At 34.0% G+C, this 16,397-nt stretch overlaps 1 protein-coding gene across 7 annotated transcripts in view; it reads right to left on the bottom strand.

Moving 5' to 3' along the window:
* CEP290 (centrosomal protein 290) overlaps nt 1-16,397 on the bottom strand; it is an 87,281-nt gene that overhangs the window by 29,365 nt on the left and 41,519 nt on the right. For all 7 annotated transcript variants that reach the window (XM_046646446.1, XM_046646443.1, XM_046646447.1 and 4 more), the window contains 12 exons: nt 16,263-16,374; nt 13,185-13,390; nt 12,097-12,248; nt 9,848-9,959; nt 8,221-8,676; nt 7,293-7,457; nt 6,191-6,298; nt 5,931-6,065; nt 4,222-4,488; nt 3,494-3,601; nt 2,659-2,858; nt 411-624 (listed from right to left, as the gene is read on the bottom strand). In XM_046646446.1, coding sequence (XP_046502402.1) covers nt 411-624; nt 2,659-2,858; nt 3,494-3,601; nt 4,222-4,488; nt 5,931-6,065; nt 6,191-6,298; nt 7,293-7,457; nt 8,221-8,676; nt 9,848-9,959; nt 12,097-12,248; nt 13,185-13,390; nt 16,263-16,374 — 2,235 coding nt within the window. The remainder of the gene's footprint in view (nt 1-410; nt 625-2,658; nt 2,859-3,493; nt 3,602-4,221; nt 4,489-5,930; nt 6,066-6,190; nt 6,299-7,292; nt 7,458-8,220; nt 8,677-9,847; nt 9,960-12,096; nt 12,249-13,184; nt 13,391-16,262; nt 16,375-16,397) is intronic.

Below are 16,397 nucleotides of genomic sequence, written 5' to 3'. Positions count from 1 at the left end.
AACTCTCTCTGTGATCTTCTTCTTTAATCCTTCCCCCTCACTGCCATATCTCCCCCTTAACCCCCAAATTGTTCAATTATCCAAATTGCTCAAAATAGCCTCAGTAGCATGAAATCCCAGTAGAAAAAGAGAAGAAATAATGGAATTAAGAGTTCCCCTTATTTCCTACAGATAACCTACAAATCAGATCAATGACAACATAAAAAGATAAACTGGACTATACCTGCATTTAAAACACCACCAATGAGGCTATTTAAAAGGATTACCTTGAAAGACCCTGCTTAACAGCATAAGATAAGGCTCATACTTTTTATTAGAACAGAGATGTTCACTATCATCTTTTTCAAGTCTTCTCTAAAAGCAATCTACCACAGGTAGTTCCTAAATGTTGATAATTTTCTGTTACTTACTTTTTGCTGTTTCTCTTTTAAGGCTAATTGGCTCTTTAGCCGTTCTACTAGATTTCTCATTGTAGTTGTTGGAGCTCTTGAATTTGCTTCTTTTTGAACCTGAAGTTCAGATTTTAAATTCTCTGTCTCCTTTTGTGACTGGGCCAGAAGATACCTTAAATCCTCTACTTCTGCTTTCACTTTTTTCACTTCATCTGCATGGGTTTCTTGGAGCCTAATATAAGCAAACATAGGTATTTAATGGAGTGGTTGCTGCAATTAACACTTTGATTGATATAAATTTTATAAAGAACAAATTATTGGTACTAAGTATCCTTACAACCTAAGTCTTGACTGAAATCAAAAAGAACAGTTCTTCATTCCACTTAATGAGTATTAAACTTAACATAAAATAGACCTTTTTCTTCTAGTTTCTGTCTACTATTTTTGGCAATGATTACATCAAGTAATTTGGTGACTCTAGACAAATAACACAGACAATGAACAAAACAGTACTTTAAATACTACGTCTCCTGCAAGATGTGACAGCTTCCTCTATGTCAATGGCACTATTGATGTTTTTACTGGATAATTCTTTGTTGGGGGTTGGGGGCTGTCCAGTGCATTCTAAGATGTTTAGCAGCATTGCTTGCTTCTACCCACTAGATGTCAGTAGTACCCCCGAGTTGTGACAATCAAAAATGTCTCCAGACATTACCAAATGTCCCCAGGGAAAAGAAGGAGAGCAAAATTACCTCAGTTGAGAACCACTGCTCTATATTGTCATGTTACAAAAACAAAATATAAACTTTCACAAAAATCACTTGTGCTATTAATTTGTTTCTGGTTCCAAAGCTATCAGTATAACTAATATTTATATGTATATATATGGAAGTAGACACTATCAATAGACTTAATTAATTCAATTAATCCCTCTGTTCATTCAGCTTCATAAGTCTGATACTCTGAATTATATCCAGTTCACTGGATATAATAAGGTCATCAATATGGAGATTAAAATTATTAAACTTTGATCAATGAGAGAAGATTGTGTTAAACCATGAACAAGTGTTAAACACTCTGAGACTTATTGCTCTAGCAAAAACTTGTCACTTTAAGCAATCATCAAATTGTGAAAATATACAGTTTTACTAAAGCAAACATGCAGAACTATAATTTCCTGAGACACATTAAAATATGTATACCAATGTGCACACAGAGAATAAAAGTATAATTTTAGGCTAACATGAAATGGTAAGGTATAAAACAACTACTCAAGTATTTCATGTGCCAAAAAATAACATACACAAGGTAATTTCAAAGGATGATTATTTTCTACACCCAGGAATTAGATTCAAAAGTGCAAGCACTTTTATACCCCAAAACACGACAGAAACTTACTATACCAAAACAACATCTTGTGTATAAAATGTAACAGAATGGGGAAAATTAGATCGAAAAGATACCATACGCTACTGCTAATTTTCTTTTCTTTTAGAGAATAATTTCTTAAAAGTGGCAGCTTCTTAATAAAGCAAAAGTAGTGTTAATTTCGTCAGAGGTATCTTGGGTAAGTGAGTAAAATATCAAAGTTCTAATAAGAGCTTCCGAGCTGGAATGGAATTAAGTCAAGTAGTTAAACTTTCTCATTTTTTCAGATACGAAATTGAGGCCCAGACAGATAGTTCTACAATGACGACAAAATATATAACTATAAACCTATTTTAGGTTTAAAATCTGTATTCTGATAAACTGGTTGAGCAATGTTTGGAATCTCTAAACGAGAGAATAAATGCTATTTATTATGCCTCTATTGTGTGCCAGAAATTGTTGTAGATGTGTCAAGAAAAGTTTTATATTTACGTTACTCTACTATTTTCAAATTACTTTCATATAACCTTCATATAATCACCCTGAAAGAGCCAGGGTAAGTACTGTCATTTCCATTTTACAGATGATGAAACCTAAGCTTAAAGAGGTTAAAAACAAGATTCTGAACAAGAATCTGGGTTGGCTCTTGAGTCAGACCGACTAGACTCAGACTGTGGCTTTCCCACCTCCTCCTAGGCATGTTACTGAGTCTGTGGCCTAGTTTTCTCCCTGAAAAATGGGGAGAATAATAACCTTTGTCATAAGTAGTCCTGAAGATAAAATAATACATATATGTAAAGTTTTTAGAACAGCACATGACATAGCAAATGCTTATATTTATCTTCATTATATCATTATTACTATTTGCCTATTTTTACAACACATTTCTAAGACTTACCGTAATTTGGTACTTTCAAATTCTTTGATTTTTAATTCAGTGATTTCTTTTTGTCTCTCTAAATCTTGAGATACTTTTTTCAGTTTGACTAAAAGTGAGGAGAGAGAGTCATCTTGTTCTGCTACTGTCTGCTCCATCTCAGCCAGACGAAGAAAATGCTTGTTGGTGGGAACTGGAGTAGGAGACTGTTTTATTAAATCCTATGAAATACAGATAAATTAGCTATGAGCATGTACAACTCAATGCCATTCTTATTCTCTAATTTTAATTTGGTTTCTCATATGATCAACATATAATATTTAATCTAAAATTTAATGATTTAATAGGCAATGAAGGTTCAAAGACAGGAAATAGAGATCTTATTCTTTGTATTCGTAGTACCTAACAAAGAGCCTACATGCAGTAGAGGATCAACAAATGTTGATTGAATTAATAAGCTGGGCTCAAGGATGCTAAGGTTTGCATGTTAGGAGGCGAAAGGTCATTTCACATATACAGAACACAAAGATCAAAAGAGGCAAGCATAAACTCAATTCAGAACAGGAAAAGCAGTTAGAGATAGGTAAACTTATAAAGAACAGAATTTGGAAAGAAAGACTGAGGTCAGATCATGGAAGGCTCTGAGTACATGGCTAAGGAATATACACATGATTTCATAGGCAGCAGTGAGCTACTAAAGGATGTGGGTATAAGAATGATCAGAACTGTGGTGTTTTTTAGATTATTCCAGCTACAAAAGGTAGGATGGCTACTACTAAAAGAAAAAAGAGCTAAATTTTCAATTATATGGTCTCAAAAATCAATAAAGAATAGAACCAAGTTCTCAGAATCTTACCCAAGCTGTTTGTTTGAACTTATTGAGTGAACTATCAGCCTGTAGTTCTAATTTATGATGAAGAATATGAAGGTCTTCCTCATGTTTCTTAACAATTTCTCTTTGTTCCTGTTTTACAGCAAAATAAAAACTATGTCTTAAACTACGATTTAGAGAAACTCACATTCTGAAGATCTTAAATATTTTATTATCTTTAATCTCCCAAAATCCCTACGAGATAGGGAAGGAACAATATCTGTATGTACGTATTTATACCAGTATGAGTTTCCCCTAGTACATGTTCAAGTTGACAAGTCCTGCCTTAGATCACAACTTATTCTTAATATCAGAATAAAATGTATCCATCATCTTTTAACTTGTTTCTAGAAAGTTTTTTAAATGTTAGATTTCCCCCTTAAAGTTCTAACAAATATGATTTTCACTGATTACTAGTGTGATAGACTTCATCCTAACTTACTGTCTCAATCTTTACCTATAAACTCAACTGATAGCTTTCAAAATCATATGGTTTCCCATGACAGCTAGTCTGCGTTTGGTAAGAGAAAGATACACACACACAAACTGCCAGTTTTACTGACAGATCTGTAATCCAATCATGTGAAAGTAACAATTCCAAAATAGAATCCTATGAAAGCAAGAAATGAACTACACTTCAGGGCAGGATATTTGGCATTTGACTAAAAAACATGATAATAAATAAAATAGCAAAACATAACACAATAAAATACCTCTCTGGCTTTTTCCAGAAGACGCTGATACTTCTTTAACACTTCTTCCTTGTGATTTAACCTTGCTTGCATGTTTGCAATGGTCTGATGGGCAATTTTCAATGTGTGATGAGATTTTGGTTCCACCTCTTTTCTGCCAAGCTCAGCTATAAGCTTCTCTCGTTCTGCAGTGGCAGGCAATCGAAGCCTCAGTTCAGTGATTACTTTGTCTCTCGACAGAATATTTTGCTCTGCTGACCATAAAGCAGATTCTTTTTCCTTTAGCTTCTGCAATGATCAAATCATAATAAATTACTAAAGTTTAATTTTCTTTTAATAATGCTTCGTCTCAATTTGTCATATTAGATATAAGCAAAAGAAAGAGTTTCACCTTATTTTTCACATCACAATTATAATAGCCTAATGATATTTAATAAGATTAATTATATTTCTTGTGACAGCAGTTATCTGCATGCATATTTTACTTATAAGATTATCACGTGTTAGAAATTTCATTGTTATGACAAAAATAAAATTTAATTGAGGTACTTTATTTAGACCTTGCAGTTTTAGAACTAGAAATATGTGGTGATGCTCGATTTAGAAAGGAAATAACTAATCATTCCTTTTACTTCGGTCCATTGACTATCAGAGTCCTGGAAGAGTAATCCATAAAAGTCAGCTATAAAAAGTCACTATAAAAATTGGAACTTTAGTGGCCCAAGTCAACGAACCATTTTATAAAATCTGCAGTTTATTGAAACAAAACAGAGAAAGTACTTACTCTCCAATAGGATTAAGGCAGTTTCTTTTCTTTCTTTCTTTCTTTTTTGTTTTTGCTAAAGAAGATTCACCCTGAGCTAACATCTGTGCCAACCTTCCTCTATTTTGTTTGTGGGTCATCACCACAGCATAGCTGCTGACAAGTGGTGTAGTATCACACCTGGGGACTGAACCCAGGCCACTGAGCACTGAACTTATGCACTAGGCCACAGGGCCAATGCCTAAGGCAGATATTTTAAATCAAGTAACTCAGTGGCAATTCATATAAATGACAAATATTACAATTACTGAAGAAAATCTGTTTCCTCAATTGAGTAAAAATGTACACTTTAATTTGCAAAATTATTTTTAGATGTATTTACAGTTAATATGTTTAAATGTAAACTAAAATAAAAATCATATTCAATTTACATTATTTTCTGTACAAGTTAACAAGGAACACAGATTTGATCCCTATTAGTCAAATTTAAGACCTAAATTAAATTAAGAAATAATTTCTAGCTTACCTTCAAATCCCTTAACCATGCACAAAAAAGCATGAAGCGAAAACTGATTCATAGAGTACACAACATGCACTTCAAAATAAAACATAAAAATAAAGAAGGATGAAAGAAAACAATTCTTGATGATACAATGGAAAGAAACACAATGCTCATAAAGCTACAATCAAATGCTCTTTTTTGGTTCCTTTCATGCTCACTACTGCTGATCAGTGTGCTCAAAAGTAACAAGCAGTGATTAAACGTTTTGTGAATTCAGTTAGCCATATCTGCTGTTCTTTATTGGCTATTACAAACATTACAACATTATGGGAGAGCAGAAAAGCAGAGTGGAATTAGCAACAGATTCATCATCCCATGTTTTGCCTTCATTAAAAAGTATTATTTAGAAAATTCCACAAACATACCCAATAATACACTAATCAAAATGCAATTTCTTTTAATCACCTCTTCTAGTGATTTGCAAGTTGCCCGCGTTTCTAGGATTATTCGAACATTCTCCTTAATTTTTCTTAGAGCAATCTCAAGTTGATTTGGAAGGGGCAAACTCGGGTCTGGCATTGATCCTGTAGCCTCTTCAAACTGTTAAGAAACAGCATTTTTTTTTTTTAAAAAGAAAGCAGTTGCAGCAGTGAGAAGAATATTCATTTTCACAACTGTATGACAAGACATAGTTAAACCCCACTTACATTTGAAATCATTCATACCTTTTGTGCTGCGTTTAGTATTTCATTTTGCTGACGGTCAAAAATGTCTAGTTGACGTTCCAGCTCAACTTCTCTTTGATCCCAGGCCATCTGTCTTTCTTCATGAAACTGAAAAAGACAATTTGTTCCAAACACACACACTCTCACCAGGCATCTAACAGGAATTTTACATACATTTTCTTATTTAACCCTTACAACTACCCTCTGAGGTCACTATTCTTATTCTCATTTTATGGAAAAAAAGAAAGCAAGCTCAAAGAGATGAAGTAACTTGCTTAAGATCACAGAGAGTGGCAGACGTGGAGTCAGGATTTCACTTCATCCATTCACCCATCCATCCTTCCATCCAAAACATGTTTAACGATATGTACTATGTGCAAAGCACCATTCTGGGCAATGTGAACATAGCAGTGCACAGGACCAACTCCCTTTCACTATGGACCTTACACACTAGTGAGAGGGAGACAGTCAATAAATAAACAAGTAAGTATGTAATATGCCAGAGGGGGATGAGCACCATGGAGAAAAATGAAGCCAGGTCTATCTATTCAGGGAATCTTGATGATAGGATTTACTGTTGTATACTGGGTGGCTGGTAAGGCTTCACTGATAAGTTAAGACATTTGAGAGAAGACCTGAAGGCAGTGAAAACATAAACAATACAGGTATCTAAGGGAAGAACAATTTAAGTGGAGGGAACAACAAAATTTCTGAGACAAGCAAGCATGTGCTTAGTGAATTTTGTCTGCCTTCAAAGCATATGTGCTTTATTCTACACCAAGCTGCCTTCTCCCACTCCACCAGTGAGAGCCAGCAGAAACTTGTAACCGCAAAAAGCCAAATAACTAATATCAAAATGAAAATTAACTTAGCAAATAAGGTTCCTCATGGATTGTTCCTCTTAAGTTTAAGACTACTATTACAACAACTGAATAAATAAACATGGATTTTTAGAATAGCTTAGAAAACAAGAAACAGAATATTTTATAATACAGTAACAATGGGAGTTATATTCAGTTAGGAGAATGATGTACTCACTAAGGCAATGTTTTTATGTTTAAAATCTTAGCAACAAAACACCAAAATAAATATAAAATAAAACCTTATTCTGCTGCACAATTTCTTCCTCCAGACTGCTTATTGTATGCTCATATTCAGAAATAATATTATTTAAATATTTTATTTCTTCTTTATCCTTGACTAATTCTCGATTTAGTTTAAGCTCTTGAAGACGAAGTTCTTCTATTTTCATATGCCAATCGATTACCTAAAGATTTACAAATTATATATGCAAACGTAAATGCTATATAAATAAATAATATATTTCTCTATTGATCCTAATGACTTTAATTGAAATTAATGGACATTCTATTATAAAGTAAGATATAAGATTATCTTTGGTTTAGCCACATGGCAAAATTTATTTAGAATTTTCATAGACTTTCCTAAGAATATGTATGATCTTAACATAAAACATTCTTCAAATTATGTTTGAATGTATATCTAACTAACATTCATTTCAACTTATTCATTTACTTTCATATATTTGTTGGGCACTTACTTCTAGCCTAGACATAAAATTTAGTTGCAAGATTATTATTTTTTATTTAATCCCTTCCAAATGAGGGTAAACTAAAATTTCATTAAAAAATAAATGTGGGCCTACAATTTGTAAATAATTTTAAACAAATAATTATGAAGAGTAGAATTCAACTGATAACCACTATAATGTTTAAGAATAATTATAATTTGTATTTAATTAATATATATGAACTTCTCCAGAGTGTTTAAAACTCTTTGATATTATACAATCTAAGTATTTCTACTAAAATCATTGTTTAGAAGAGTCTCTTTTTATTTTTACAAATAAACATCCCATAGCCGAAACTCCTAATTTATCATATCTACATTAATAAATTATAATTGGAATTTTGGTCATATATTAAGCATTTTTCATACAGGCACATATTAAGAACTTAAAATTATGATGTAGGTCTTTTGGAAATACTGAACTTAAAATCAATGTTTACCTTTTGGGCTCCCCTGGCATCCTTTAAAGTGCTTATTAACTCTTCCAGTCCCTTTAACTTCAATTCCATCTCCAATGTTTTGTTCTCCATACTTCTATGTTCTTGTTGAGAATTTTTCATTTCTTGCATTATCTTAAGTTTGTCATTTTGTAATTGAATCATTGTTTTAGAGAACTTTTCCTGTTGTGCCAAAGGTAAAGCTCCACTGAACTGTCGTCGCAGAGACTGGATTGTTTGGCGCAGATGCTTTGCTCTGTTTCTGCCCTCCAGACGGGCGTAATAGAGGGCCTGTTCTTTCTCATCGAGTTTCTGCTCTAAGCGCAAATTACAGGTCTCGGTCTTCCGCAGTTTAGATGTAACAGACTCCAACTTACCAAGAGCAGCAGCCTCACTAATTTGAAGAGAGACAATGTGTTGGTGCAACTTGGCAATTAGTGCCTTTTCATCAGACTGTGCCTGATATTAAAAAGAATACATATTTCTAGTAAGTTTCAAGTTTCTCCAACGAAACTTATCATGGATTTAAAATCACAAGTTAGTAAAGAAAGTTTAAAACAGTGTAGTACACGAGATCCTACAAAAATCCACTCTTGCTTTTTTTTTTAAAGACTGGCACCTGTGCTAACATCTGTTGCCAATGTTTTCTTTTCCTCCCCAAACTGGCCCCCCCCACGTCGCCCGGTACATAGTTGTATATTCTAGTTGTGAGTGCCTCTGGTTGGGCTATATGGGACGCCGCCTCAACATGACCAGAGGAGTGGTGCCATGTCCGTGCCCAGGATCCAAACTGGTGAAACTGTTGGCTGCCGAAGCAGAGCGTGCAAACTTAACCACTCGGCCATGGGGCCAGGCCCTAGCCTTGCTTCACTACAAATTACTAAAAATTTCGAAAAGAAAAAAAACCTAGACAAAACATACTTATAATCCAAATCTGGCATCTAACTAAATAACAGTTGTAATATTACTGTTTTTGGGGTTTTTTTGGCGAGGAAGATTGGCCCTGAGTGAACATCTACTGCAATCTTCCTCTTTTTGCTGAGGAAGACTGATTGCCCTGAGCTAACATCTGTGCCCATCTTCCTCTATTTTCACATGTGGAACTCTGCCACAGCACGGCTTGATGAGTGGTGTGTAGGTCCACGGCCGGGATCTGAACCTTGATTCCTGGACCGCCAAAGCAGAACATGCAAACACAACCATGAAGCCACTGGGCCAGCCCCTGCTGGGTTTTTTTTTTAAAACTTCTATATGTAATAAGTAACAATATTGGTATAACATTAATGTGGACAATTTTTTTTTAATCCTAAAAAAACTTATAATGTGAGGATATGTGAAAAGCTAAATATAAATACAAGAGAAAATACTGTTATGAAAGATTTACTATTTCTCTTCACTGTCTTAACTTTGATCAGCAGCCAGCACAATGCATTTGCAGGCATTTAAATGCTTTTCCGTATTATGAATGGTTTTTCAAATTAAAGAGTTTTCCTAATTAGGTTACAATTAACAAGAATAGGAGCCTCTATTCAATACATCCTCTGATTAAAACTATAAAATCACCCCAAGATCTAATGTGAGTTTAGGAAAATGAAAAGAATCTACATAGCAGATTGAATACTGCACATACCTGATAGTCCAACAGCTGCATCCTGATGGACTCAACTTCCTTTTCCCTGGATTGTTGCTTCGCAGTCAAAATTTCAACTTGCCTTTTGGCAATATCAGAAATCTCTCTCAGTCTAGAAAGTGATAAGATATTTCAGGAATGACTAGGTACATTTTCAAAGTAAATACCAGAATTTTAAAAATTTCTAGAAAAGCCATTGGTTTCCAGCATCTCTTCTTTGTGTGAAATACTAAAGCAAAGTTTCTTAAACTGTTTCATGAAACATAATTCCATGAGAAGCTAACAAGTGTTTTGTAAAAAAACGCCATTCCCAACATTTTTCTCCCTTGAAAATTCATAACATATAGTATCATACTAAATGTTCTGAGAAGTTCTAAAGTAAAAACTCATCTCAAACTGCGTACGTACATAGCATTGTCCAAAGGTATATGGCCAAAGAACTCCTCTCCCACACCTTTTTCATAAGACACTAATTATCATAGTTTGGCATAGCATGAATAAGGTATTAAGTAGGTTTATTTGATATAATATTCCAGTTAAGAATACAGAAATTCAAACTTCCTAGGTTCCCTAGGTGGAGTAATGTGTGTTTTGATTTATTTTAAATTTACAAGTTGTCAGAAATGTGGGAAAAAACCCAGACTATACATTTACTACAATTACCAAAAACAGGGCTAAGTCATTAAATTTCCTATTGGACTACTGTGATAAGATTACACAGGAAAAGTAAAATGCATTTTACTTTGGGCTGCAATAATTTTAGTTCAATGTGACAGATACATTAGGTTTCCTCACTGCCAGTTATACAAGTTTTGATTAATTAAAATATAATAAAATTTGGGCCGGCCCGGTGGCGCAGCGCTTAAGTGCACATGTTCCGCTTCAGCGGCCTGGGGTTTGCAGGTTCAGATCCCGGGTGTGGACATGGCACCCTGTGGCAAGCCATGCTGTGGTAGGCATCCCACATATAAAGTAGAGGAAGATGGGCACAGATGTTAGCTCAGGGCCAGTCTTCCTCAGAAAAAAGCGAAGGATTGGCAGCAGTTAGCTCAGGACTAATCTTCCTCGGAAAAAATAAAAATTAAAATAAAATATAATAAAATGAATAATTATAAATCAGTTTATTTATTCTAAAAGATGAGGTCCATGAGGTGAAAGGAAGAATTAAAAAAGGAGTCCTTCATAGTGAAAAGGGCTGGGAACGACTGACAGTCTCAAAAGGACTATCAAGGCTCCAAAAAATGGCTGTAACTGGGGCTGGCCCAGTGGCACAGCGGTTAAGTTGACACTTTCCGCTTCAGTAGCCTGGGGTTCGCCAGTTCGGTTCCCGGGTGCAGACCTCAGCACGGCTTGTCAAGTCATGCTGTGGCAGGTATCCCATATATAAAGTAGAGGAAGATGGGCATGGACATTAGCTCAGGGCCAGTCTTCCTCAGCAAAAAAAGAGGAGGATTGGTGGCAGATGTTAGTTCAGGGCTAATCTTCCTCAAAAAAAACAAAAAAGGCTTTAACTTTATGGGTAAGCCATAAAACCTTTTTTACTATTTGTGCTTGACAGATCAACTCAGGATCCTTAATACTTTTCTACTGAAGTAACATAAATGACAAAGAGAGTGAGTACACAGCATCCACCTGGCACATAGTATTTACCCCTTACATCTATTTTCTGTTCTAGACTAATAAACTGTTTCTACAAGTAAAACAAAAATAACAATGCTACTTCAGGGTTTTTAAATGTAATTATATGAGTTAATACATGTTTAATACCTAGCACAAGACATAGTAGATAATAAATGTAAATTGAATCAAAATCTGAATTTTTCATCAGATTTTTATAGCAAGCTTATGAGACAGGTAGAAAAGGTACTATTACTCCCTCAATAAAGTGAAGAAATTCAAGTTTAAATAAATTAAATGGCCACCATTATTCCCTCCAAAAAAAATTAGTATGTTGAAGAACTAGACCTTATAGGGTCTTGATTTCAAGTTCAGTACTTTCTGCAATATTATCCTTGGACTCTGAAAAATGAATCTGGACAAGTGTATCTTGAGAAGTTATTTCTTCTTCAATATTATTATTTACACTCTTTAAAAATCAATCTTAATATTTTTTAATCCTGTTCTTATGAAAAGAAACCTGTATCAAGTGCCACTAAAAATATTACCCCTAAACCACAGTAATTAGGTTTCTTAAAGACAAATTAGAGTAGATGCATCTACAAATGACTAAAACCTTTGCAGGCACTTACTTTGACACTTCAACTTTTAGTTCCATTTCATGCTTTTCTAATTCTAGAATCCGTTGCCTATCAGCATCACTTACGGTCTTGCTCACACTATCAGCTAATTCATCTCTTAACATCTGTTCCACCTTCTGTGCTTCCAAGTTGATTTTGGTGAGCTAAGAAAAGGTAATAGAAAGTTCAGAAACATCAGTTTTTGGCAAGGTTTTCCTTTTAATTTAGCTTTTAGTGTACTGCCGTCCTCTTTACTTTTATTAGTTCAGATACTGAACTCGGTGTGAAGTATTAAGAATAGATTGAAGAGGGTAAAGAGAGAGACAGGAACAAATTATAAAACCTCTGGTTACATGCCAACGCACCAAAAGTCAATCCTATTAGGCAATCACAATCTAATAATATTTGAATCTCTGACAGTCTTAATTTGCTTGGATTGCAATATACTCATGGTATTTCACTTCAAGTATATCATCTATAAATAAATCTAAATGAGTTAAAATCTTATTAATATATATTTAGCAACTGTTAAAATTAACAAAATGACGTACATGCTTTGAAAAATATATAATTCTCAAGGTAAACAAACAAGAGTGCTACTTCAACATAAATTGTTGAATATTTTCAAACTATATTTACTGCCAGCTAATTTAATAATTCTGACCATATCAAAAAAGTCTAAAAGCTCCTCTTTGAATGCAAAGTTCCTGAGAGCAGAGACTACTGTGTATTTAGTTTCCTATATAACCTCAGCCCCCAAACAGTGTCTGGCATTAACAGGTACTCAATAAACATTTGTTAAACGAATGGATAGTAGTGGAAAGCAACTCCTTTCTTAAGCAAATAACATCTTTTTGTACATTAAGTCTAATAATGTAATGCTGGTGAGAAATAAGCACGTATTCACTGATATATGTGCTTTCTATTTAAACACTTCAGATTTAAAAATATATCTTTCTTCATTTATCCATTACACGAAACACAAGCACTATATTAATATGCTACTTTAGAGATACCAACAAACCTCTTCCAATAATACAATGTCTACCATGACTAATTCTTTACTCTCGAATTGTATGATAAAAATTATGGTATCAAACCTCAGCAAATTTAGTTTCCAATTCAAAATTACGTTCTTCCATTTGCTTTAATGAAGTCCTCATGTGTTCGTACATTTTTTGAGAATGTTCAGCCCGCTGCCTTTCGTTTAATTCCTTCATCTCCAGCATAGTGATTTTTTTGGAAATAGAGACAATCTCACTGTTGGTTATTGATTTCTTTGCCTTATCCATGTTAGATTCATTTCCTATGTGCAACAATACTTAAGTCAATCTCATGCTGTTAGTATCAAAGTTATAGCCTAGATAATTTAGACCCTGTATAGAAGGAACTATGGTTCCATGGAAAACACACGAGCCTTTGAACTATGACAGACCTGGGTTCCAGTCTTAGCTCTGTTACTTCCTGTCTGTACGCTGCCTATCCTGTTTAATCTCACTGGAACTCATATTTTCCCCCAATCAAATGGTAATAAAAATTATTCCTCATAGGATTATTGAAATAACAATGTAAAAGATGCAGAGTAGGGGATGTCACATGTAGAGAATCAAAACAGAGGGTAAATAAATATATTTTGTTAACTGAAAGGCGATAAACTGTCTAAGAAGTAATATAGTGAGGCAACACTACTTTGTGCATATAAGTGCAATAACTTTATTTTTAAAGCCTCAGAGTCAAGCTGAAAAGTAAAACCTAAAACCATATGATTTAGGGATTTCACCAAATATCTTCTTTAACAATAAATATTATTTGCCCTTTGTCTACATCTAATATCAAATATTTTAAATTCTCTTATTAGTTATTACATCCAAATCTGATAGACATAGTAGCATGACTTCTCTTTGTACACAAAAGTCTGTGGTTAAATGAAAACAGAAGAAAAAACCTCCAATTTGTCATGAAAAGGCATCATGTAGGACCGTCATTACTTAGTGATTTGTTGAGGAGAAAACCTAATACTTTTACTTTGCCTAACAGGCATGCTCCAGGAAAAAAAAAATTTGGTAAAAGTGTTTTATTTTTTAGAGAATCAATCATATGTTTAGGGAAATCAATTATTTTAAGGAAGTAAGCAATGATCACTTTGTAAACAGTCTTTTAAAACCCCAATAATGCCCTCTCCTATTTCTAGCTTCACAAGCTCGAGTTTTATAACCAAGTTTCCTCAAAGAAACATGTATTTTTTGAAAACAAACAAACAAAAAAACTGTTCTGGTGTCTGCCTCGGTTTTAAGAAGTACTTCATTTTGTTCTGTATGTATCTTTAAATAGACCATTTTAGAAGAGCTGCTGCAAGCAGTGATCAAGAAACTAACAGTAAGAGATCACTGAAAGCAGCGGAAAGTGTTAGTAAACGAGTCCATAACGGAATAGAGACTCATTCAGGCAACCGTAAGCACCATGAAAGAAAAAGAATTGCACTGAACATAAATATCCAAAGAGCATAAAACCCCTTTTCCATTCTGTTCTGTGCTACACTCTGACAGTGAAGGGAGGCCGTCCCAAGACCAGCAGCAGAGGAGCCACCTGTCTGCTCCCGTGAGAGAGGGTGGAACACAGAGCCCAACACCAACCAGCTCCTGGATGAGAAAAGCTCTTTTAACCAAAGATATAAAGGCAACAGAAAATAAGAAAAGCTTTCAAAACTTCAGTGATATAAAGCCATGTATGGGAGAGATTAAGGCATTTGAAAATTAAGGAATTTCTTTATGGAATTCAGCACTTATTAAAGAGATATAAGGTAAAATGCACTGAGAACTTACTAAAATTGCATGTAATCCTCTTTTTTATATTGTAGTTTAAATGGTATCTTTCATGTAGGAGCTACATGGTAGTCAATTCACTTTTAATCTCTTAATGAATTAAAAATTACATTTCTAAAAGTAGCCTATTTTTTTTTTTTTAAAGATTTTATTTTTTCCTTTTCCTCCCCAAAGCCCCCCCAGTACATAGTTGTGTATTCTTCGTTGTGGGTTCTTCTAGTTGTGGCATGTGGGACGCTGCCTCAGCGTGGTCTGATGAGCAGTGCCATGTCCGCGCCCAGGATTCGAACTAACGAAACACTAGGCTGCCTGCAGCGGAGCGCGCGAACTTAACCACTTGGCCACGGGGCCAGCCCCTAAGAGTAGCCTATTTTAGACTTCCCAGTGTTAGGCCTCTCCTAAACTACATGTTTCAATTACCAATTTAAGAAAACAGCTCTATTGACTAACAGAAACCCTGAACAGCATTAGAGCTCTAAGGTCTAGAAAACAAACAAGTAAAAACATCTTATCCAAAGCAGAAAATTTATTTGAAAATTATAAAACACAACGCTGGTGAGATAAAGTTACTTAAATGCCATAAACTAAGACAACTATTTGAAAAACAAATACGGAAAACCCTACTAGGAGCCACTAAGATTTTAATACCCTCTAAGAAAGTAATATCTCTGTTAGATATACATGAAGATGTTCATTGCAGCACTATAAGCAATAGCAAAAATAAGAAAACTTTGTGAATTTAATCAAATACAGTAAGATACTGCATGAATAATTATATTTATAAGTATGATGAATAAAACATGGAAATATTTTGATATCTACTAAATGAAGACAGCATATAATAATATGCATATTAGAATTTAAAGCAGATAAAATACGTGAGCATGTATAAGATAATACAAAAATAATACAGTAGTGGAACTATGGCAATATAAATTCTTTTCAAATTTTTGATGTTTTATGGTGATCTTTCAATTTAAAAATATCAAATGATGTATTCCTAATATAACTTTACACAGTGAAAGAACTCATAATACTGTCATTAGAATATAGGTATTTCAAAATTATCAACAGTCTTGATTGTCACATGGTTCAAAATAGCTAATGCTTAGTCAGAAATTTTTAACGTATATGATTTCATTACGAACAAATCAGTTTAACAACTGAAAACTAAATTTTGGTAGAGATTAGTACAAGATGCTATTCATCAACTGCCTTATAAATTAAACTGCTAGGCAGAGAGTTCATTTTTATCAAAATATGTCCTTTTCTTCTGGTATAGAAAAGAAACTTTACATGAAAAATACTCACTATTAGATCTTAATCATGCTATATTATCAGAGTCATAACACTTACCTAATTTAGTTTCTTGTTCCCAGGCTTGTTCAATAGTGTGAAGTTTTTCCTTGGTAATCTCCAATTCTTTATTTAGAGATTCTATTTGCTCTTTTAGGGATGTATTTTCACACTGAATAAAACAGAAACATCACC

Source organism: Equus quagga, chromosome 19 (assembly GCF_021613505.1).
Source record: "Equus quagga isolate Etosha38 chromosome 19, UCLA_HA_Equagga_1.0, whole genome shotgun sequence".
NCBI classification, from domain to species: domain Eukaryota; kingdom Metazoa; phylum Chordata; class Mammalia; order Perissodactyla; family Equidae; genus Equus; species Equus quagga.
The sequence above is the reverse complement of the archived record's forward strand: the minus strand, read 5'-3'. Positions and strand labels throughout refer to the sequence as shown.